The 23,896-nt window shown below is 40.8% G+C and overlaps 3 protein-coding genes across 3 annotated transcripts; 1 reads left to right on the plus strand and 2 right to left on the minus strand.

Moving 5' to 3' along the window:
• The first annotated feature begins 7,864 nt into the window (after positions 1 to 7,864).
• LOC131244266 (G-type lectin S-receptor-like serine/threonine-protein kinase LECRK3) lies at positions 7,865 to 10,321 on the plus strand. Its single transcript, XM_058243900.1, has one exon. The coding sequence runs from the start codon at positions 7,865 to 7,867 to the stop codon at positions 10,232 to 10,234; it is 2,370 nt and encodes a 789-aa protein (XP_058099883.1). The 3' UTR covers positions 10,235 to 10,321.
• A 1,282-nt stretch (positions 10,322 to 11,603) lies between these two features.
• LOC131244267 (uncharacterized mitochondrial protein AtMg00810-like) lies at positions 11,604 to 12,434 on the minus strand. Its single transcript, XM_058243901.1, has one exon. It carries the CDS (start codon positions 12,432 to 12,434, stop codon positions 11,604 to 11,606), a length of 831 nt encoding a protein of 276 aa, XP_058099884.1.
• A 33-nt stretch (positions 12,435 to 12,467) lies between these two features.
• Positions 12,468 to 13,158, minus strand: LOC131244268 (uncharacterized mitochondrial protein AtMg00820-like). Its single transcript, XM_058243902.1, has 2 exons — positions 12,933 to 13,158; positions 12,468 to 12,622 (listed from the first exon to the last, which is right to left on the minus strand). Exons 1-2 carry the CDS (start codon positions 13,156 to 13,158, stop codon positions 12,468 to 12,470), a joined length of 381 nt encoding a protein of 126 aa, XP_058099885.1.
• Between the last annotated feature and the right edge of the window lie 10,738 nt (positions 13,159 to 23,896).

Here is a 23,896-nt window from a genome sequence, read left to right on the forward strand (position 1 = left end):
AAAACTAATAAAAATAAAGGTGAGAGCTAGGTTGCCAATGATCCACTTGTAGCAATTGAGAAGCTACCTTGCATAATTCAAGGACACAGCTGGAATCAGAGTCCTATCTTATCCAGCTGGTAAGAAGAGATTTGTCAGATCTCTAAACTTCTTATGGATCTAATCATCAACAGATAAGATTGGTGAAGATTTGGAAGTGATCCCGTCACCTAACCATGCCCAGGAGATGATGGCAAATAACAGCGATTTACTAATCTCACGGCCAATCATAAGAGAATTGTGAAAGTTAGGAAGGGTTCCATCACCCTACCATGCCCATGGGACAATGGTGAACAACGGGTCTTACTAATTTCACAATCTCAATAATGAAAAACATACTTAAAGCTATCGCAGATCCATTGTAATTTAAGTCACAACAAACCATTAAAAACTAAAAGTATACCTTCATAATCAAACTAAAATCCAAGAGAATCCATAAAACATGAATTAAAGCAAAACAACCATCTTAATCACGCTACAAACTTCACCTCTTAGCCCTAGCTAAGTGGTTCAACCAACCATAGACATGATCAACTAAAGTCTCTTGAAAGATCAAAAGAAAGAAAGAAATTAAAGAGGAAAAGGAAAAGGGAAACTCCACGCTGATGGCCGTCCACCCTCTCTCTCTCTATTTCTTCCCACGTCCAAGCTCGAAAGGTGCCTCCACGGCTGCCCTAGATCATCTCCCCCCCTCTCTCATGTTTACAACCTCCTTTTATAGCTGTTGGAAGGCTGGAGTCGGTGGCAGAGTCGCAGCAGGAAACGGAGTGCAACTTTTCGCAGCCAAGTTTCAGTGTCTCAAAACTCACCACTTTCCTCGCTCAATTTTCAAAGAAACACCATCCCTTAGGACGTTTTTGAGTGCTCTACATGATGGACGGTTCAGATTTACCATATGATGAAAGATAGTGGGCCACAACCACCTGAAAATTCAGATTTTTGCGAATGTGCGAAAGCTTTCGCACCTCTTCACTGTCGTGATCGGTGGGCCCCACAGAGGTATTTTCAGGGAAATCCACCCCGTCCATTGGATTCAAGACAAAATTTTAGTCAAGAATGGGTGGTTTTGAACGTCCATTGACGCGACCCAGAGAAGAAATTACGCCAAAAATCATTTTGAACGTCGCAGGACCGCCTATTTGTGGCCTCTGTATCGTGCACATGTGCATGAATGGGTGTAAACTTTCAGCAAGGTTTTATAGTATTCAAGGCCTTCTACACGATGAACGGATCAGATTGGTCGGACAGGCCATGGGTGGGGCCCACAAACTTCCACAAAATGGACTCTCGCCGGATGCGAAATAGGGACGCGGAAGCTTCCGCTGTGACGTTGGTGGGGCCCACTTTAGTGCTATTTTGACAAATCCAAGCCGTTCATTGAACTCCCCTCGAAAAATCAGTCAGGAAAGAATGTTTTTGAATTGGATTTGGTCTGGCCCACATGATCTTCTATTCTGTCGTCCATCCGGTGTTTGTTGATGGAGATTGCCTGAGTGCATACATAGGACCAAAAGGGAACCTAGGTGTGGTTAATACCCCCCATCTGTACATAATGAACGGGCCAGATGGAATATTTGGATGAGGGGTGGGCCCCACTATGTGAAACCGGCGGACCGGGTGCGTCTGCTGTTTGAAACAGAGAAGGAGAAGGAGAGACGGGTCAGCCCGTCTTTGACCGGGCTGACCGTCCAGTGCGGCTCGCGTGTGCGTGCACTGTATGCATGCACACCCTCATGTGGGGTCCACTGTGATGTTTGTGAGAAATCCGTTCTGTCCATCCTTTTCCCCATCCACTTTAAGGCATTGACAATGAAATTTAAGTATATCCAGATATCAGGCGGGCCCCAAATTAAGATTTTAGGGGCTAATCTGTCCGTCAGGCCACTTTCACAATGATCCAATGGCTAAAATTTGATGTGTACGGTTAATTTATGGCCCTCAGACCATGTATGAAGTTTCGAACCGAACAGATTATGAGAACCCCATGATCTTGCATTCTAGATGATTTTTGAGCCACTTGAGCTTCAATTTTCTCGATTTTCGCGGATCCCTGGCGTGTAATTCCATCGATCTTGGTCCCATGGAGTCCGTACCTTGCCTTGGTGAATTCTGAGCGTTAAATTCATGCTTTTAGTACCCTTTTCAGTCCACGCTTATAAATCCACCATGCAACACAAATACGATTAAAATAAAGCGTTAAACAGTATCATGTTCGTAAATCCAGGTAATAACTGGGGTCTGATATGCAATATTTGACCCTCAACATGACACACTTGACAACAGTTGATTATTCAACAGAAGGGATTGGCTCCTTAAGATGGTGTCAGTTGGGGAACCGAAGCTCTCCCAGATGCTTTTGTAATCAGAATTGTAGAGAACCAAGTTGCCTGAATCAAGGATCGAAGCTGAGGCGCAGGAAGTGGATGAGATTCCAACTGAAATGATCTTATCTTAGGCTCCAGCGGTTCGTAGAAAGAGACCACTATTCAGTAAGATCACTTTACTGTTGCTAGAAACAGGCAGGTCATCCCGGTTCGCGGTCCACACGATCGTCTTGTTTGGGTTCGTCTCCAACCATATTCCGACTCTAAAGCCGGCACCTTCTTGGTAGAAACCGAAAGCGAATAGGCGAGAAGGTGAGAACCATGAAGTGGAGTTGTTGGTGGCAGAGAGAGAAGAACCTAGGGTTATGTTTGTATGTTTTGGTTGAGCTGTTGCAGTAGAAAATGTTGAGAGAAAGAGGAGAAAGAGAAGGATGGCAGCCATTAGAGATTATGGAAGAGAGAGAAAGGGAGTTTGTATTGTATACTCTTGTACTGCCTTCATGGGAAGGAAAGTCGGATTTAAAGAACCCAAATTGCACAGGAGATTTGATACACCGGTAGAGCAAGATGATCCAAACACCAGCAAACTAGGCCCATGGCATATATGGATCTTAATCCAAACCATCCAAATGAATGTGGCTGTCTTTGACATGACATACCCAATAGTCACATTGGATGGTTGATTTTATTTGTCAATTGGTGGTTATAGAAGGAACAGTTAAAATGAAAAGAAAGGCTCAACGGTCAAAGTTCGATAAATGTCTGTTTAGTAGAGGAAGGTCACAAGTATTGGTAGTGTAATTTTTTTCTTTTCAAGAAAAAAATGCAGAAGAAATTAGGAATAAGTGAAAAAAAATAAAATAAAATAGAATCTAACATTTATTTGTCTTTTTCATGAATTCAATGGTGTATCAAACTATTCTTTGGTAAGAATGACCTCTCTTGGATTGACTTGTTGAAACTAACTTTTGGTCTTTAAAAACTAATTTGGCGTTAGAAGCACGCTGGACTTAGAAAAGTCTTCGGTGGATTGTCAATCTTACTGTTATGGGTTTTGGGAATCACTGCAGATTAGAGTTAAAACATCTGTGATTACAGTTCCAAGATCGTCGGGAGGGTTTGGTCCTCCCCTGCATGTTTCGCTGTGAGGGGTCCAGTGGGCGGCAATTGGAACCTCCCCTGGCTGGGTTTTTCAAGATCAACACCCCCAAAGCATATAATATATGCTATTTAGCTGTGTACGATATTGCAATTTTTCTGATTAATATGCTCAAATCCTAGTTGAGAAACTATCATTTTATAAACATGACTATCAGATAATTCCTATTCACTATGGTTCATCAAATTGTGCTGCTGAAGTCTTGTGTTATAATTTCCAAGAAAGGGCCCAACTCAAGTTGAAAATTAAATCCCTAACCTTCATCTCATCTATATGATTTAAATGAAGGAAATATGTGGACAATGTGAGAAAAAAAGTGAAAAGATGAAAATGCCTCTCATACTGGTCTTGGCCTCGTCACATGACACAGGGAACATTGTCGTCATCATCATCCTCATCTAAGCCTTATACCAATTACTTGGTGTTAGCTAGACGAATTTTGTTCTGCCATTCCAACTTTACAAAGGCCATAACTTCTTAGACATAGGTCATCAAGTATTTTTTTACAAGCTCCACCCATGTCTTTATGAGCCTTCCTCTTGTCCTTTTAAAGCCTTCAACTTGCAACAACTCACTCCTAATTGGAGCAGTTGTTGGTATCTGTTGTACATGACCAAACCATCTGTCTACTTCTTATACCCATCGGTGTTACTCCTATAATCCCTCTAATGCCTTCATTTCTGTCAGTCACAGATGCCAATATCATTTGGGTGGGCATATTGAAACTGATATGGCTCATGTCAGGACCGATATTGTCCATATTGTCTGTTACAGGCTGATAAAGGTGCCAACCGGCTAACAACAATATACATTTTATGGGAAAAGGTCCAACTATTTGATGGCTACGACCGCAAGATGAATGGAAAGATGGAAAATGCATGTATGTCATTACTTGAAAGGTGCCCATTATACATCCAGGGCCGTTGGTTGGCCCTTTTTTTTTTTTTTTTTTTTTGAAAAAAGATAAGAAAAAAAAAAAAGGTGCCCATTTGTGGCTTATTAGTGTTTTGTTTAGAAAGTACAGAAACCATATTTGGAAACCACTCAATGAGAAAGCCCATCAAACCAAGCTTGGAAGGGCGAGAAAAGTGCAACCTATCTCCAGATTTTGAACTGGCAGTTTGGGCATTGGCCTTTTCTAGGCCTGGCAATGGGTCATTGGTCTAGGTTGGGGTCAGCCTATGGGCATGTCAGGTCAGGTTAGGCTAAACCTTTACCTCACCCAATTATTTAAATAGGCTAAGTTTTTGGTGACATGACCCATTCCCAACCCTTATCATCTCTCTTGGTGCAAGTATACAACTCAACCTTAAATAGGGCAATTGGTGGTCTGGGCCATGCTTTTTGGATACATGATTAGGAGCGAGACTCAATCTGTTTTCAAAGTAATTCTCTCTCTGCAGTGGGCCCAGGTCGTGAGAGGTTGGTGTGCGTGTCATACACGCAAACACGCTTGTATGATGGTCATTCTCTCTAGGAACCCTTTTTTCTAGAGTTGTATGGATCTTTTTCCGTGTTTTATCGCGTGTGGAAGAAGGAGAAGGAAACTGTTTACTATCAAAGTCTACCAGTCCGCCGCCGGTGGCCCTTGTTAGTACTTGCCCATTTGTTTTCTTGTGGACTTTTAAGGCCACATACATGAAAAAAAAAGAAAAAGAAAAGGATTTTTACTAGAAATTTTCTTTTAAATATTAATTTTACTATAAAATACTATTAAATTCTATATTTATTAAATCATGCTTTCTACTTTATAAATAAGGGTAAAAAGACATTTTTACCCATCTATTCTCATCCACATCCTTTGACCCGGTCACAACCGAATTATTTGAAGCTCGAGTTGAGTTCAAGCCGAGTTAGACCAGGGGGCATTCTAACTGGACTCGACTCGAACTCGACTTGACTCGAAGCTTGAACTCCAGCTTGACTCGGCTCGATTAATAAATATATTAAATATTAAATATTAAATATATATATATATATATATATATATATATATATATATATATATATATATATATATATATATATATATATATATATATTATTAATATAAGTTTAAGTTTTAACTTTTAAAAAAAATAATAATAATAATAATAAAAAATACCCTAAAGTCTCTACTTGACCACACACACCCCTTTTTCCTTTTCCTTTCTTTTCTTTCTCTACCTACTACCAGCCGCATGCCCGCCCGAACCACCACCACCAGTTTTCATTTCAGCTCTATAATAGTATAATTTCAATATCTGAGATCTACTTCTTGGGCGAGAAACCCAAGAAATCTGAGATGGGTTCTTCTCAGATTTGTTAGAGCTTCAAGGAAATCCAATGATCTGATTGGTTAGAGCTCTTTACTTGAATTTCTGATATGTGTTCTACTCTGTTTCTTTTCTAGTACTTAGATTTCTGCTGGTGGAAGAAGATTAAGAACAGATCGGTTCTTACATGTTTTCTCATTCGATTCGAAGCTTTGTTTAGTTTTTTTATCGGGTTTTGCTTTGATTCTCTTAAGATTTTTGAATTTTTCATCAATGGAGGAGGATCAAGAACAGAATCTATTACTCTCTCACCCAACAAGCTCGAGCTAAACTCGAGGTAAACTTAACTCGCCTCGAACCACTAGCTCGACTCAAACTCGACTCGACAGCTTTGGCAAACAAGCCAAACTTCAATGTTAAGCTCGAGGCCAAGCTTGACCTCAAGCTCGAACTCGAGTACATCATGGACAAGCCGAGCCAAGCTTGGCCCACCTTGACTCGACTCGGCTCGATGCCCACCTCTAACTTTTATTAAGTTTCTGTGTTATGAAGGGGTTGGCAGCATAGAATGAGACCCATTATAAAATCAACTCTAACCATCAAGTTCATGACCTATTTTTAGTCACCCCCATCCGTTATTTAGTTGGACCATACAATTGGAAACAGTGCATAGGGCGACGCCCACCCTCCAAACTATTTCCCTCGATGTGGCTCACTTGAGTCAAGGATTGTCTTGATTTTAGGCCTTAGGCTTAAATGTTTTTTTTTTTTTTTTTGTCATCTAAGGTATAATTAGATTTTACGTAATCATCACATAGGCTCTGTAAAAATTCAACTGTGGATGTCTTTTTTCCAACCGTTTTCTTGAATCACATGTTAATTTGATTTTTTGGACTTGGGCCCAACGCAGGATTACACATTTAATGGTTGGAGTGGATTCACATACACTTCATAGGTGAGCTCGAGTGTGCGTCCTATCAGTCTTTTTTTTTTTTAAGAGTAATTTTATTTTATTTTATTTATTATTATTATTTTTTTACATACATTGAAAATCTTGAAAGTTCATTGCCTGCAGCACCCGCCGCAAGATATCCATCCCAATGTCACCACATGACCCGTTTCATGGGGCCTATCATGATATGTGTTATTTATCCACACTGTCCATCTATTTTGTCAGTTCATTTTAGGACACAAAACCGGAGATTATGGAAATCCAAAGCTTTAATGGACCACACCACATAAATAGTGGGGATTGAGCAGTTACCATTGAAAATTCTTAGGGACAGCAAATGTTTTGGATCAAGCTTATATTTGTACTTTCCCTTCATCCAGGTTTGTGTAATATTATGAATAGGTCGGATGGAAAATGAAACATGACGATGAGCCCTAGAAAGGTTTCAACAGTGGGTGTTCAATCCCACAGTTTTCTGTGGTGTGGTCTACTTGAGCATTGGATCTGCATCATTTTTGGGCACATGACCTGAAATGAGCTGCAAAGACGGATGGACGGACATTGATAAGACACACACATCATGATGGACACTACGGTGGGAGTGTGGGGGTGCGTGCGTGTGTGAAAATAAAAAAATAATAATAATAAAATAAGTTCAAAGTATTACAAGGCATTTTTGTATATTTGTAAACTATGAAAAGATATTTTTTTTAAATTTTTTTTTAAAAGAAAAAATCACGAGACCTGTACTCTTGACCTTCCTCTACTTAATAGATGTTTGAATCGTCGTAATCTACCAGAGTATCAAATCTCCCGTGTAACATGGTTTTTTTTTTTTTTTTTGATTTTTAACACACGCACACGCACACCCCACACACTCACGCTGGTGGAATTTTGGTACTCGAACCTTTGACTGGAGTTGAAACTCCCGAGAGTCTACCACCCGTGTGACATGGGTTAACTGGTTGTTTAAATCCCACCTTACTTGTAGCGAAGGCAGTCCGGGAGTTGAAACTCCTGAGAGTCTACCACCCGTGTAACATGGGTTAACTGGTTGTTTAAATCCCACCTTACTTGTAGCGAAGGCAGCACAAAAGTAAACAATACAAACTTCCTCTCTCTTTCATAATCTCTAATGGCTACCATCCTTGCCTTTCTCCTCTTTCTCTCCACATTTTCTACTGCAACAGCTCAACCAAAACATTTAAACATAACCATAGATTCTTATATCTCTGCCACAACCCACTCCACTTCATGGAGCTCACCTTCTGGTCTATTCTCTTTCGGTTTCTACCGTGAAGGCGCCGGCTTCAGAGTCGGAATATGGTTGGAGACAAGTCCAAACAAGACAATCGTATGGACCGCGAACCAGGATGACCCGCCTGTTTCCGGAAACAGTACATTGGTCTTAATGAAGAAAGGTTTCTCTCTACGAACGGCAGGAGCCCAAGATAAGTTCTTTCCAAGTGAATTCTCATCCCGATATTTCTTGTCCTCAGTTTCGATGCTTGATTCAGGAAACTTGGTTCTCTACAATTCCGATTACGAAATCGTTTGGGAAAGCTTCGATCATCCAACTGACACCATCTTAGGGGGCCAATCCCTTCGGACAGGGAATCAACTGTTTTCAAGCGCATCAGAAACTGACCATTCGATTGGACGCTTTCAGCTGAGCATGCAATCAGACGGAAACCTTGTCTTGTACCCGAAAAATCACACTACTTCTACTTCTATTGATGCATATTGGGCAGCAGCGACTAATCAAGAAGAGAGCATCAGCCTACATCTCTACCCAGATGGCTTCATGTACCTAGTCAATGATACTGGATATAATAAAAATTTCCTGAAAAGAGGCGCCGTTGCTAACAACGGAACTGTCATCTACCGTGCGACCATAGACGTTGATGGTATTTTCCGCTTGTATTCCCATAGATTCACACGGAACAGTATCTCAACAACGATGATTGAAGTATCTGTCTTGTCAAATAAATGTCAAGTGAAAGGTGTCTGCGGATTTAACAGCTACTGTAGGTTGGTGAATGACCAACCCAATTGCCTTTGTCTTCCTGGTTACAATTTCATCGATCCTGATCACAAGTTGGAGGGCTGCAGCAGAAACTTCACTATGGAAGGTTGCATCGTCAAGAAAGAACATTTTAAATATTTCATTTCTACAGTGGAGGATGTGGTGTTTCGAGACGATTGGTATGCCGCTTTATCGATCACTAAAGACGAATGCGGAAATGCTTGTTTGAACGACTGTAAATGTGAGGCCACAATGTTTCAAGATGGCAAGTGCAAGAAACTTATGCTTCCATTGAAGTATGGGAGATCAGACGGATCGGACTCTACCAGTTTCATCAAGATGGGTAATGAAAGTCCTGTGGATGCAAACACCAATTCCTCTCCAACTGCAACAAAGATGCCAGCTGTCGAAATCAAGAAAGAACCACGTGTGAAGGTTTTAACTGCAGGTATAGTTCTAATTACCACGTGTTTACTTGCCAGCATTGCTTTTTCCTGTTTTCTCATCTACAGGAATCGAGCACAAAGCTCTAAAAAGATGACAGAAGATAACAATTTGAGCTTGTCTGAGGAGATTGTTCTCCGATCATTTTCTTACAATGAGCTCGTAAAAGCAACTGACAATTTCAAGGAAGAGTTGGGAAAGGGTGCTTTTGGAACAGTTTACAAAGGGACCTTATACAACAGCAACAGAACGATTGCTGTAAAGCGACTTGAGAAATTGGTTGAAGAAGGAGAAAGGGAGTTTCGTGCTGAAACTAGGGCAATAGGGAGAACTCATCACAGGAACTTAGTACGATTGCTTGGCTTTTGTGATGAGGGTTCTTCAAGGCTTCTGGTTTATGAATACATGAGCAATGGATCTCTTGCAAACCTTCTATTCAGGTCCCAAAGCCGACCTGATTGGAAAGAAAGGGTGAGAATTGCACTAGATGTCGCCAGAGGAATCTTCTATCTACATGAAGACTGCGAGCCCCATATTATCCACTGTGATATAAAGCCTCAAAACATACTCATGGATGGCTTTTGGACTGCAAAGATATCCGATTTCGGTTTGGCAAAGCTGCTTTTGCCAGATCAAACAAGAACCTTTACTGGGGTGAGAGGGACAAGAGGGTACCTGGCACCTGAATGGTACAGGAACATACCGATATCAGTGAAGACAGATGTTTATAGCTATGGGATTGTGTTATTGGAAATTATATGTTGCAGGAGGTATATTGAGTTAGAGGTTCCAGATAATGAGATTGTTCTCACTGAATGGGTTTATAGCTGGTTCATGGCCGGAGAGTTGCATAAGCTTTTGGGCGGAGAAGAAGTGGAAGGGAGGATTTTGGATAGGATGGTAAAGGTGGGGTTGTGGTGTATTCAAGATGAACCAGCTCTTCGTCCTTCCATGAAGAATGTGATTTTGATGATGGAAGGGAATGTGGACATTCCCATTCCCCCATCTCCGATTTCATCCATGAACATATCTTGATATGTATGCTTCCTTTAAATGCGTTGGTATTTTTATCTAAAGGTGTTGTCTTTCATGAAAATCAGTGTAAATTTTAAGTTCTTGTGATATCAATCATGTTTCTCATTTGATTTTCTTTATCATTCTGAAGAGGTTTAATCTAAACAAATAAAACAATGCCATAAACATTTATTGTATAGAAATATTTTAGGAGTGTTTAATCTTACATTCTACTGCTGAAGATATATATATATATATATAATGAAATTCTATTGCTTAGATGATCATGGGCCGAGCATGCCCAAGTCATTGTCATTAGGACTAGCCCCGTTCATAGATGTGCTATGGTTGATGCAGCAGAGTAACTCCCTGGATTAAAAGACCTGCTAGGATTCTATTTTATAGGATCTGATTGCAAAGAGACATATACACATGAGATATAACAGCATGATTTGAAGCTGGGTGCTGTGGGCAATTCGTGCTACGAATGGTCTATATAATCTCTCTCCAGGCATGTGGAGGAGAAATGAGAAGGAAACGCGCCAAAGTGTTCACTATCAGTTTCTCAAGTCTTTCTAAGGAAACGCCAAACTGTTCACTATCAGTTTCTCAAGTCTTTCTAACATTACGCAAAGGAATCAAGTCATTTTAATGTGAGGTGCATCATCATCATATCAAACTTAAATTAATTCAACAAAAAATGCCAGTTATACAGTTATATTTGCAATATAGTTACTGTTATCCTGAGACATAATTTTCATGACCTGTTCTTCTTAAAACAACACCTTATCTCAATTGCATGTAATCTAAGTAGCCACAGCCAATTTTTTTACCGCAGTTAGTCCTTAGAGCTTTGTGAAAATTAGTCCACAAGGATCTGTTTGTTTAACTGTTTAGTATAAGCTTTGGGGTGAGTTGACTAAATGGATTGGGCTTTTTTTTTTCAAAAGAAGGGCCACACCTATCATTGATAAGAGGAACAAACGATGTACATGATTGATTTCAGGTGGGAACCACAACAAAAATATTGGGCCACACCTATCATTGCAGCTAAAACAGAAAACAGAAAAATAAGAAAAACAGAACAGAAAAAGATTGCCCTATCTTTCCCACAGCTGCTTGAAACCCCCGAACAAAGTAGAAGAAAAAATTGAAAAACAATGGAGATGTTTGAAAAATGTGAACACTTGGCAATGATGATTGTATTCAAGCAATGGTGATTAATTTTAACTAATACAACAAACTGGTATTTAAACATACAAAAAGAGAGTAGCAAATTGCATGAAATCTGGGGATTGCATGAAATCAGGGCGCTACATCTTTTCTGATTTCAAATTTCAAACACCACCTTCCCATCTTGTCTGATTTCAGATTTCAAACACCACCTTCCTTATCTTGTTGATCCTCCAACGTCTCCTTGTCTTGCTGGGTCTGAGTTGTGGGTCTGAGTTGTGCTAATACTCTCCCTCAAACGGTGCCGGGGTTGGAGGCAGAGTTTGGTTCGAAAGTAACTGAGACGTCCCTTGGACATTGGTTTAGTGAAGAGGTCTGCTACTTGATCATTAGTGGAGATGTGTTGAGTGATGTGAAAGCCAAGTGCAACTCGTTCGTGCACAAAATGATCATCTAACTCAATATGTTTACTACGAGCATGAAACACTGGATTAACTGTCATATGAAGAGCATTAAGGTTGTCGCAGTAGAGGATCGGAGGAGAGGCAAGTGGAATGTGAAGATCTTTTAGAATAAATGTCATCCAAGTGAGTTTGGCTGCAGTGTTGGCCATGACACGATACTCCGCTTCGGTGCTAGATTGAGAGATGGTATGTTGTTTCTTTGCACACCAGGAGATGAGATTTCCTCCAAGAAACGTGCAATATCCAGTGGTGGAGTGCCTTGTGGTGGGACAGCCCACCCAATCTGCATCTGAGAAAGCACATAGATCAAGTGTAGTATTGGAAGTAAAGTGTAAGCCTATGTCAATAGTCCCTTTGACGTATCTTAAGATACGACGAACCAATTTTAAATGCACGATAGTAAGAGAATGTATGAATTGAGATACATAGTTAACACTGTATGAAAGATTTGGACGTGTGAGTGTTAGATACTGTAAAGCACCGACAAGTCCTCGAAAGTAACTTGGATCGTCCAACAAGATATCATTAGATGAGGTCTTGGTCTTTGCTTCAAGTGGTGTGCTCATGGGCTTACAGTTGCCCATGCTGGCTCGTTCAAGGATGGTAAGAGTATAGTGTCACTGGGACAGGTGGAGGCCAGCAGGTGTTTGAGGGATCTCGATCCCAAGAAAGTGATGAACTGGTCCTAAGTCCTTCATCGCAAATTCAAAACTCAGAAGCTGAATGAAGGTTGTAACAAGAGCAGTAGAGGATCCTGTGAGAAGTATATCATCTACATAAAGAAGGATTAGTGTACCAAAATCAGAATGAAAAATAAATAAGGATGGGTCTGCTAGACTGCAAAAGAAACCATATTTAAGAAGAAAAGCACTAAACCGATCAAACCAAGCACAAGGTGCTTGTTTGAGACCATAAAGAGCCTTTTGAAGCTTGCAAACATGTGTTAGATATTAAGGGTCAACCATTCCTGGAAGTTGTTTTATGTAAATATCTTCCGAAATTAAACCACGCAGGAAAGCATTTTTTTACGTCAAGTTGACGTATGGACCATTTCTGAACAAGTGCTATAGTGACGACTTTACAGATAGTTTCAGGTTTGATTACTGGAGAAAAGGTCTCGGTGTAGTCCAACCCATCAACTTGATGATACCCCTTTACTACAACTCGAGCTTTGAGACGATCTAGTGAGCCATCTGGTTTGAGTTTTGGCTTGAGCACCCATTTAGAACCAATAACATGCATGTTAGAAGTGCGAGGAACAAGTTGCCAAGTCTGATTTTTATGAAGAGCCTCAAGTTCCTCATCCATTGCAGCCTTCCAGCCAGGGTGAGCTAAGGTAGATCGAATATTATGAGGTTCACGAGGATATTGGCTGAGGATGTGGAGGAAGTCAAGGCATATTTTGGATTGACTTTAACAATTCTTCCATGTGAGCGAGTAACCATGGAATGTGAGAGGGGTGCTTGTACTTGTGGAGGTTGAATTATTTCAATTTGGGGCTGTGAGACTATATGAGAGGGCTCGGTCTTAGGTTGTGAAGAATGTGCGGGTTGCTCATGCATCTCAGACTCGAGTTGGAGTGACTCGTGCTCAAGGGGTGCTAACTCCATCTCAGACTCAGGTTCAGACCTGAGCTGCTGGGTCTCATGTCAACTTGTATTTTCAGTTGGGGAGAGAGAACGTGCCGAAGTTTTTGAATTTGGAGGGGATATTGACACTGCTGATAAAGGACTCAAACATGGTGGTGTAAGGGTTGGCAACTGAGTCTTTACAACGGGATTGGAGTCAGTAGGAGGTAACCATGAATCAAAGATGCTAATGACATATGATGTAGGAGGAGTAATGCTTTGATTTTGAGTACGTTTATAAGGAAAAAATAACTCATCAAAAACCACATGGTGGGAGATAAAAAAAATTTTGCTAGAGGGATGAAAACACTTGTATCCTTTATGTTTATCACTATAGCCTACAAAGATGCAAAGTACGGTTTTTAGATCAAACTTGTGTCGTCGTGTATCTTAGGTGTAAGGAAAACATTTAGACCCAAAGACACGAAGTGAAGAATAATCAAGATGAGTGCCATGCAGTGCAAAGTATGGAGTTTCAAAATTAAGAGCAGACAAAGGCAACCTAGTAATAAGGTAAACAACGGTAGTGAAAGCTTCGACCCATAAAAATAAAGGGGCACCACTGTGAAATAACGTAGTCATACCTAGTTCCCGTATTATCCTATATCGCCTTTCAACCATACCTGTTTGCTCTGGAGTATATGGGCATGATACTTGATGAATGATACTTGTGGAAAGAAAATGAGATGATAGCTTGGAGTTTATGAATTCTCCTCTTCCATCAGAGTGAAAAATCTTGATTTGTTTGTTGAATTGTCTAGTAACATATTGTTCAAAGATAAATAAGCATTTGCAAAATCAGATTTATGTTGTAAGGGAATGATCCAAGTATACTTAGAAAAGTCATCTACCAAACTTGCATAATATCTGAATTTTCCAATTGATAAAATAGGAGCAGGTCCCCACAAGTCATAATGAATTTTTTCAAAAATACCAGAACTAGAATGTTCAGAACAGGAAAACGGTAATCTACTAAGCTTTTCTAATTGACAACTATCACAAATGTGTTCAGGTTTTACAACGCCTATAACATCAATCAATCCTTTATTGTTTAATAACTGTAAAGCAGAAAACTGAGGATGTCCTAAGCGTTGATGCCAAACGTCAGTTGAGCCGGATTTGAATCGATGAGAAAAATAGAGCTCTGGTGAAGTGGGAAGAACATAAAGATCACCCTTGCGCCTCCCTATGATCACCGGTTGTCCAGTTTGTCGATCCTTAACACAAAAGTCAATATTAGTAAATTCACAATTAATAGGAAACTGAGTTGTTAGCTGACTTACAGAGAGCAAATTTTGTTTTAAGTCAGGAACTAGTAGGACATCGTGAAGAGGTAAGGTATTATTTTTTTGCTTAATGCTAGAATCTACAATACCAAGAATTCATAAAGAAGATCCATCACTAATAAGAATTGAATATGCACCAAAGTAGTTGTGAATATTGGTTAACATACCTGGCTTACCTGTCATGTGGTTAGAAGCTCCTATATCTGAGGTCTACTCTGTTTCAGTGATGGTGTTTTCCAAGGTGAGAGCTGCAAGAGCTTGTGGTATGTCATCATGTTGAGTTGGTTTTTTGGGCACCCACCAACATATTTTTTGCAATATGTTCCACCATGCCATAGTACTGGCATTTTTCTTCACGGTAAAGCTCTCGTTCTGCATACGGCGTTTTCCAAGTGGTGGAGGACGTCTTTGTTGAGAACCCAAAGTGGGCCTAGCAGAATAAGCATGGTTTCGTTCTTTTGGGTGTCGTGCCTGAAATCCTCTCCCAGTTGATATGAATTTTTGTTTGTTGCTATGATATCCTGAGGAGGATTGCTGGAAGCGCTGTTGTTGTTACCCATAAAACGCCATTTGAGGAGTGAACGAGTTTGGGACATTTGTATGATTAAAGAACCAACTTCGTCGCTGATCAAGACTTTGGAGTTGTGAGACCAGCTCAGCATATGAAAGCCTTGGTGGCTTTAACAATACGGTAGTGGTGAAAGTTTCATGTTAAGGGCCAAGGTTAGTGAGAAGGGAGAAAACTTTTTTTTTTTTTTTGTCTAGGACAGGTTTCCCGATAGCTGCAAGACTATCGCATAAACCCTTGAAGGTGCGAATATGTTCTCCAATGGGTTTGTCATCTTCTTTGCGAAGATATATTACCTGTTGTCTGAGTGTGAATTTATGTTCTTGTGAATCTTCTGCATATGCATTCTTGAGTGCATCCCAGATAGCATGGGCTATGTCTAAGCTAACAACGAGGCCGAGAGTTTCTTCAGAGAGTATTCCAATTATCCACCCATGAAGAAGACGATCCGCCTTTCGCCAGACAATGTATGCTTTGGTTAATCTTGGTGCAGAACTTTCTGTATCTGTGATGTTATTTGAATCTGGTATGGTGTATTTGGTGGGGTAGGATCTTCATTAGTAAGGTGGCTGACCAGTTCTTGGCTTTCTGCAAGAGCCAAGGCTTATTCACGCCACAAGGGATAATTTGTAGGACTGAGTTTAAGGGTAATAAAGTTATCAACATTGAGAGATAGTGAAGTCATGGTTGCAAGGAACTGCTGGGTTGTGCCGTGTAGTCACACAGTGCTTTAATACTAAGAAGAAAAAATTGAAAAACAATAGAGATGTTTGAAAAACGTGAACACTCGGCAATGGTGATTGTATTCAAGCAATGGTGATTAATTTTAACTAATATAGTGGACTGGTATTTAAACATACAAAAACAGAGTAGCAAATTGCATAAAATCAGGGGGAAATTGCATGAAATATGGCCGAATCAGGTTTGTGCAATGGAGTGGCAATGCCGGGATGGAAATGGAGGATGTGGTTGCATAGGATTTATCAGTTGCAGCGTAATGGCCGAATCAGGTTTGTGCATGTTCTAAGGGAAGGGAACTCGCCGGCGGATTTTTTGGCTCAATTAGGGAGCGATTCTCAATCTGGTGCATAGTTCGATCAGCCTTCAGAGCTGCCTCATCAGGTGAGTGGTTCCATTTTTCTTGATAAAGTTGGTTTGGGAAATCTTCAGTTGAGGTAACCCCCTGGCTCTGGATATAGCCCCTTGTTGATAGTTCTTTTAGTTTCCGTTTTACGATAGGCCTTCGTCGGGGTATCTTTTTGTTTGCCTGGCTTAGGCCCGAATGAGCTGTATATGTTCCCATTGAATATATGAATGAATCCTCTTTTTGTTTTTTTTTTTTTTTAAAAAAAAAACAAAGAAAGACCATAGATTTAATGGCTAGGATTTTTCAAAAAATAAATAAAATTGCATGAAATATGGGGATTGCATGAAATCAGTCTGGGGATTGCATCAAATCTGCATGAAATCTAGGGATTGCATGAAATTAGGGCGCTGCATCTTGTCTGATTTCAAATTTCAAACACCACCTTCCCATCTTGTCTGATTTCAAATTTCAAACACCACCTTCCTTATTTTGTCGACCCTCCAACGTCTCCTTGTCTCGCTGGGTCTGAGTTGTGCTAATAAGAGCAAGCTGCCCGAACCTGAAATGGGCCAGGAGCTGCCCTGCCTGAGCCGGAAATCAAACTCCCAAATGGATTAGGTATTTGGATTGGTTTGTAATTTCCCAAGGATGGCTCATTAGGTAGTGAAAACATGGAAACATGGGTCCAAAAAGTGAGTTTAGATTCTAAACTCAAGAAGGCCGCATGACTCGAAATAGTAAGGATTGAACGTTCGCCATGGAAACATTTGTGAGGCTGTAGAAGTTTTGGATTAGGCTAATATTTTTGTGTTTTCAATACATTGTGATAGGACTAACCTTAATAAACATCATGGTAGACTTTTTCTGTTGTGAGGCCCACTTGAGTTTTAGATTTGCCTTATTTTTAGGCCCATATACTAACATGATATGGTAAAATGAATGAACATGTGGTGAATTCTCACAAACATTGTGGTAGCCCCACCTAGCTTCCTATCTAAGAAAGTTCAAATTTTTGCTTTCAAAGGCATTCGTCTCAACATAGTGATTGGCCTATAAAGGGTGAGATTTCAATAGAGGTATTTCTCTGTCCAAACACAAGGTATAGGCCATCGATCATTGCATTTCCCTAAGGTTTGATTGAAAAAAATTAGGAAATGAAAAGGAGGCTTCCAAGTGTTGATCATCAACTTCTCAAGTCTTTCCGACCTAATGTGAAGGAGATGACAAGTGTTGACTACCAAGGTCTTATGTCTTTCTAATGTGACTACCAAGCGTCCATGTAGTGACTGGCCTGTGAACAGTGAGATTTCAGTGGAGGGATTTTTCCTTCGTCTAAACAAAAGGTATAGGCCATCATTATAGGGAGTCCGGACATTGGATCGAAATAAACAAGAAAATGAGAAGGAAACATCCAAGTGTTATCAATGTCTCAAGTCTTTCCGATCTAATGTGAAGGAGACATTAGGTGTTGACGACTAATGTGATGGGGATTTTTTACTCATTACTGGGTTCGATGAAATCGGACCAGTTTCGATATCATTGATAATTGTTGGATTTTTCACCGCTGGTCGCTGGACAGTTTTTGTCCTGTTTCGATATCATCAAAGGACTTTAGATGATATCGAAGGCTGTCATCGAGAGACCTTCGATGACATCGATAATTGTAGGAATTTTTCAGCCCTGGTTGCTAAACAGTTTTGGTCCTGTTTTGATATCATCGAAGGAAGTTAGATAATATCGAAGGCTGTCATCGAGAGACCCTTCGATATCATCGAAGAGTTACACAGATGCGATTGCGGAAACACAGATTCTGCGGATTTTGTTTCCTATTTTGATTATACCTCTTTCTATTCTTATATAAAAGGGTGTATGTAGGATTGGGGTGTATTCCACGGCATTCTAGGGTTTTCTAAGGTTTCCTAAAGGTTTTCTAGGAGGGCTTAGGGCTATCAAAGGTGTGAGAGACAGATAGAAAGAGAGAGAGGAAGCTTGTGGAAGGGAGGCTATACTCGTAGAGGTGATCTACCATATCTCAGCGCTTCCAAGTCCTCGTAATCGGTGAGATTTCTCCGTTTTCTTTATTTCTCTTATTGTTTATCCACTCATACGTGAGTGAAGAAGGTTGTAACGTTCTACTTCATAGTAGATTGTTGATCTGGAGAAGGTCCCATGGTTTTTACGTCTTTGAGGGTTTTTCACGTAAAATTTCCTAGTGTCATGTGATTTATGCTTTAATTTATTTCATTGCTTTATTATTCCATAATTCTGGTTTGTTTCAGGAGGTTAAATCCCAAGGTTTTGTGCAAGGCCCCCAACAAAGTGGTATCAAAGCTAAGTTCATTGAACGGGTAGGATCAGTTTTGAATTATGGAAGATCGCTCATCAAGGATGATCAGCCTCAATGGTTTTAACTGGACCATATGGAAGGCTAAGATGGAAGACTTGCTTTATTGCAAAGACTTATATTCTTCAATTTTAGGCATATCAGCAAAATCCAAGGATATGTCTGATGATGATTTGAAGAAGATGGACCGAAAGGCGGTGGGGTTTATTAAACAATGGTTGGACGATTCCATATTCCACCATGTGTCTATGGAAACCTCAGCCGCTGGCCTATGGTTGAAATTGGAAGGGCTGTATGAGAGGAAGACAACCGGTAATAAAATCTTTCTGATAAGATGACTTGTGAATCTCAAGTTCAAAGATGGTGGTTCTATGGCCGAGCACATGAATGAGGTTAGCAATATAGTGAACCAGCTCTCCACTATGAAGATGGTCCTGGATAATGAATTGCATGCTTTGCTATTACTTAGTTCATTAACTGACAATTGGGAGACATTGGTGGTGTGTGCTAGACGAAAAGATATTCATGGAATAAGTTACTAGCTGCCTCTTCAATGAGGAGACAATCAGGAAGTCTCAGGGGTCTACTCATCAAGAGGCCCTTGTGACACAGGAACGGGGGAGAGGAAGGAACAGGAAGGGCGGGAAGGCCCAAGATAAATCAAGAGGCAAGTTGAGTAATAGAAAAGATGTTGATTGCTGAAATTGTACCAAGAAGGGCCACTACAAGCATGAATGTTGTGGTAAGAAGGACAACAAGAAAGGAAAAGGTAAGGAGAAGGAAGATGAATCAAATTCCACTGCGGTCGCTTCAAATGGCGACGTTTTAGTTATTCTTTCAGTAGATCACGATATATGTCTCATGGCTACGAGTCAGGACACCGACTGGGTGATAGACTCAAGAGCCTCGTTTCATGCGACTCCACGCAGGGACTCTTCACAAGCTACAAGTCAGGTGACTATGGGATCGTGAAGATGGGAAATTCTGGCGTATCGAAGATCGTAGGAGTCAGTGATATTTGTGTGAAGACCGATGTGCACATTGGTTCTCAGGGATGTGAGGCATATCCCAGACCTTCGCTTCAACTTGATGTCGACGGGAAAGTTAGATTATGATGGTTATGAAAGCCGGTTTGCTGGTGGGTGATGGAAACTCATCAAGGGCTCATTGATCGTAACCAAAGGAAAGAAGTGTTGCACCCTTTACAAGGTAAGTGTCAGTGTGTGCAAGGGTGGGTTGAACGTAGCGAAAGATTTAGCTATTGACACATGGCATAGGCGTCTAGGCCACATGAGTGAAAAAGGGCTTCAAGTACTAGCAAAGAAGCGACTCCTTCCAGACGTGACAGGTACATCTCTCAAAACCTGTATTGATTGTTTATCAAGAAAACAACATAGAGTTTCATTTATTAAAATTGATTCTCATGTTAATAAAGTGCATGCATTAGATTTGGTTTATTCTGATGTTTGTGGTCTGATGAGAACAAAAACCTTGGGTGGGGCATTGTATTTTGTCACTTTTATAGATGATGCATCTAGGAGGGTTTGGGTGTATGCTTTAAAATCCAAGGACGAGGTCTTTGGTGTGTTTAAATTGTTTCATGCTATGGTAGAGAGAGAGAGGTAAATCATTGAAGTACATTCTCACTGACAATGGTGGTGAATACATTGGCGATTTTCATGAGTACTGCAAGTCCCTGGGTATAAAGCATGAACAGACGGTTCCCAAGACCCCCCAGCATAATAGTGTAGCTGAGCGAATGAATCACACCATTGTTGAGAGAATCAGATGTATGTTATCCCATGCAAGGTTGCCCAAGACGTTCTGGGGAGAAGCAATGCACACGGCGGTGTATTTGATAAACAGGTCTCCATCAGCCCCATTGAATGGAGAAGTACTTGACAAGGTGTGGACTGGACAGGATCTACCGTACAGTCATCTCAGGGTGTTTGGATGCAGGGCATCCGTTCATGTACCAAAGGACGAGAGGTCCAAGCTCGATATGAAGATCAGACTGTGTGTTTTTGGGGTACGGTGATGAAAAGTTCGGTTACAGATTGTGGGATCCGACTAAGAAGATGCTCGTCAGGAGCAGAGATGTGGTTTTCTTTGAAGATTAGTGTATAGAAGACATTGGTAAGCTAGAGAAAAACCAGCCTAGTTCAAGTGAGCTAGAGGACATGGATCTGATTATTCCTCCCATGGTGCCTGATAACGGGGGAGTGCAACAAGGTGTAGAGGATGAAGGAGTTCCTTTAGAAGATGGACCAGGGGAGCAGCCCCCACTTGATCCACCTGTTGAGCCACGGGTGAGGAGGTCATCAAGGGACAGACAGTCGTCCAAGAGGTACTCGCCGCATGAGTACATTATGCTGACTGATGGGGGAGAGCCAGAAGATTATTCTGAGGCCCTAGTCGACGAGCATAAGGGGCAGTGGTTGAGAGCCATGCAAGAGGAGATGAGATCCTTACATAAGAACCACACCTATGATATAGTGAAATGGATATTACGGTGTTTAAGAGGCTCTTCCAGGTTGAGCCTATGCTATGGTGATGAAAAACTTGTGTTAGAGGGTTACACAGATGCAGATATGGCAGGTGACATAGACTCCAGGAAGTTTACATCGGGGTTAATGTTCACGTTTGCAGGGGGAGCGGTTTCTTGGCAGAGCAAGCTACAGAAGGTCGTAGCATTGTCGACGATAGAGGCCGAGTACATTGCAGTCACAGAGGCATGTAAAGAGATGCTTTAGATGAAGAGGTTCCTACAGGAACTTAGCCTGAAGCAGGAGCAGCATGTGGTCTATTGCGATAGTCAAAGTGCTATACACTTGAGCAAGAATCTAAGTCAACACTCTAAGTTAAAGCACATAGAGATTCGGTATCATTGGATCAGGGATACTTTGGAACAGAAGGTGTTATAACTTGAGAAGGTCCACATGGATGATAATGGGTCAAACATGATAACCAAGGCTTTACTCAGGGGTAAGCTTGAGGTTTGTAGAAACCAGGCTGGTTTGAAGAAGGTGAATTCCTTCTGAGTCGAAAAGGGAGAGATTTGATGGGGATTTTCTCCTCATTGCTCGGTTCGATGAAATTGAACCAGTTTCGATATCATCGATAATTGTCAGATTTTTCACCGCTAGTTGCTGGATATTTTTTGTCCTCTTTCGATATCATTGAAGGACTTTAAATGATATCGAAAGCTATCATCGAGAGACCTTCGATGACATCGATAATTGTAGGAATTTTTCACCCCTGGTCGCTGGACAGTTTTGGTCCTGTTTCGATATCATCGAAGGATCTTATATGATATCGAAGGCTGTCATTGAGAGACCCTTCGATATTAGCGAAGAGTTACGCAGATGCGATTGCAAAAACGCAGATTCTGTGGATTTTGTTTCCTATTTTGATTATACCTCTTCTTATTCTTATATAAAGGGGTGTATGCAGGATTGGGTGTATTCCAGGGCATTATAGGGTTTTCTAAGGTTTTCTAAAGGTTTTCTAGGAGGACTTAGGGCTATCAAAGGTGTGAAAGAGAGATAGAAAGAGAGAGAGAAAGCTTGTAAAAGGGAGACTATGCTCGTAGAGGTGATCTACCATATCTCAGCGCTTCCACGTCCTCGTAATCGGTGAGATTTCTCCGTTTTCTTTGTTTCTCTTATTATTTATCTATTCCTGCATGAGTGAAGAAGGTTGTAACGTTCTACTTCATAGTGGATTGTTGATCTGGACGAGGTCCCGTGGTTTTTACCTCTTTAAGGGTTTTCCACGTATAATTCCCTGGTGGTGTCGTGTGATTTATGCTTTGATTTATTTCATTGCTTTATTATTCCATAATTCTGGTTTGTTTCGGGAGGTTACATCCTAAGGTTTTGTGCAAGGCCTCCAACACAATGTTCTTAAAGTCTATCAGATGTGATGTTGCATAATCCCCATGTCAAAGGTATTTGAAAGGAAAATGACGTCAAGCACTTGTATATACAGTATAGTTACAATTATCTTGCAACATGATTTCCATGAACTTAAAAAAAAAAAAAAGTTTTCTATAGTATTTCTGCTTCTTGTTTTTTAATTTTATTTTGAGTAGCATTGGATCTTTTTCTTCTTTATGCAAGGATAGCCCACCCTCTCTCTGCATGTGCATGTAGTGCACACCCTTTTCTCGACGCAGGTGGATTGCATATGACACACGTTATGTGGTTCCACTTATTCATTTCTTTAGCATTTCGATAACAATTGTAGGTCGGGGTGTCAATTGGCTAGGTTGGCCTGTTGGGGTTTTGGTCCTAGCCTGCCTTAGGCTAGGCTTGGGCTGGAGTATCAGGCCCAAGGATAGGGCTCCATCTTAAGAATTTTGTGCGCCCGTTCCAAAATCTGGCCAGGCTTGGACAATGATGTCCGAAAGCCCAGGTTTGTAATTTTTATTTTTTAAATATGTGTGTGTGTGTGTGTGTGTGTGTGAGAGAGAGAGAGAGAGAGAGAGAGAGAGAGAGAGAGAGAGCTACATGCTGTTGATGCTAGCAGAGGATATGAGGCCCATGGCCTGCATTCATAATCATGGTCATGGGAACTGGCCTGTTGATGTCGAATCCTTCTAATCCGAAATTTTCATTTCTTCATTTTTTAGGATTTTGTTTCCTCCAACCAGACCAAAATCAAGAGGAAACTAAATTAGGGTTTGGCTTTTCAATCTCTCTATCTGATTCAGGCTTGGGCTTGGGCTTAGCTAAAACATGTGAGTTGGACTTTTTTGGCCCATGGAAGCCCTCTCTGGGCTTGGCCCTACGTTGGATAATGCAGACTGGGCTTGGATGGTGCTCGGCCCAACCCTAACTAGCCTCTGGACTAGGCTGTCAATGGGCCGGGCCTAGTTAGGTCACCACTATTTAAAATTCTATTTTTTTATGCCCGAGCCCAGCCCATTGACACTCCTACCTGCAGGACAATAACTAATAACATTCGAACAAATAACAACAACAACAACAACAAAAATAATAAAAGGCAGTTGCTCCCTTCTTTTTCTGCACTTATAAAATTTCAGAAACTATTTTTCAAACATGTTATCCATTTCTCATGCATATAACATTTGACAGAAAGCAATCAATGAGCTCGGACAAAATCATTCTA

Source organism: Magnolia sinica, chromosome 4 (assembly GCF_029962835.1).
Source record: "Magnolia sinica isolate HGM2019 chromosome 4, MsV1, whole genome shotgun sequence".
In the NCBI taxonomy this organism is placed as follows: Eukaryota; Viridiplantae; Streptophyta; class Magnoliopsida; order Magnoliales; family Magnoliaceae; genus Magnolia; species Magnolia sinica.

Bases quoted from the DNA above. Each gene is read 5' to 3' on its own strand.
- LOC131244268 (XM_058243902.1), bottom strand. From the start codon at position 13,158: ATGGATGAGGAACTTGAGGCTCTTCATAAAAATCAGACTTGGCAACTT. The intron at 12,623-12,932 runs GTAAAGTCGTCA...TTCTTTATGTAG, and splicing joins AATCAAACCTGAAACTATCT to ATGATATACTTCTCACAGGA.
- LOC131244267 (XM_058243901.1), bottom strand. From the start codon at position 12,434: ATGGGCAACTGTAAGCCCATGAGCACACCACTTGAAGCAAAGACCAAG.
- LOC131244266 (XM_058243900.1), top strand. From the start codon at position 7,865: ATGGCTACCATCCTTGCCTTTCTCCTCTTTCTCTCCACATTTTCTACT.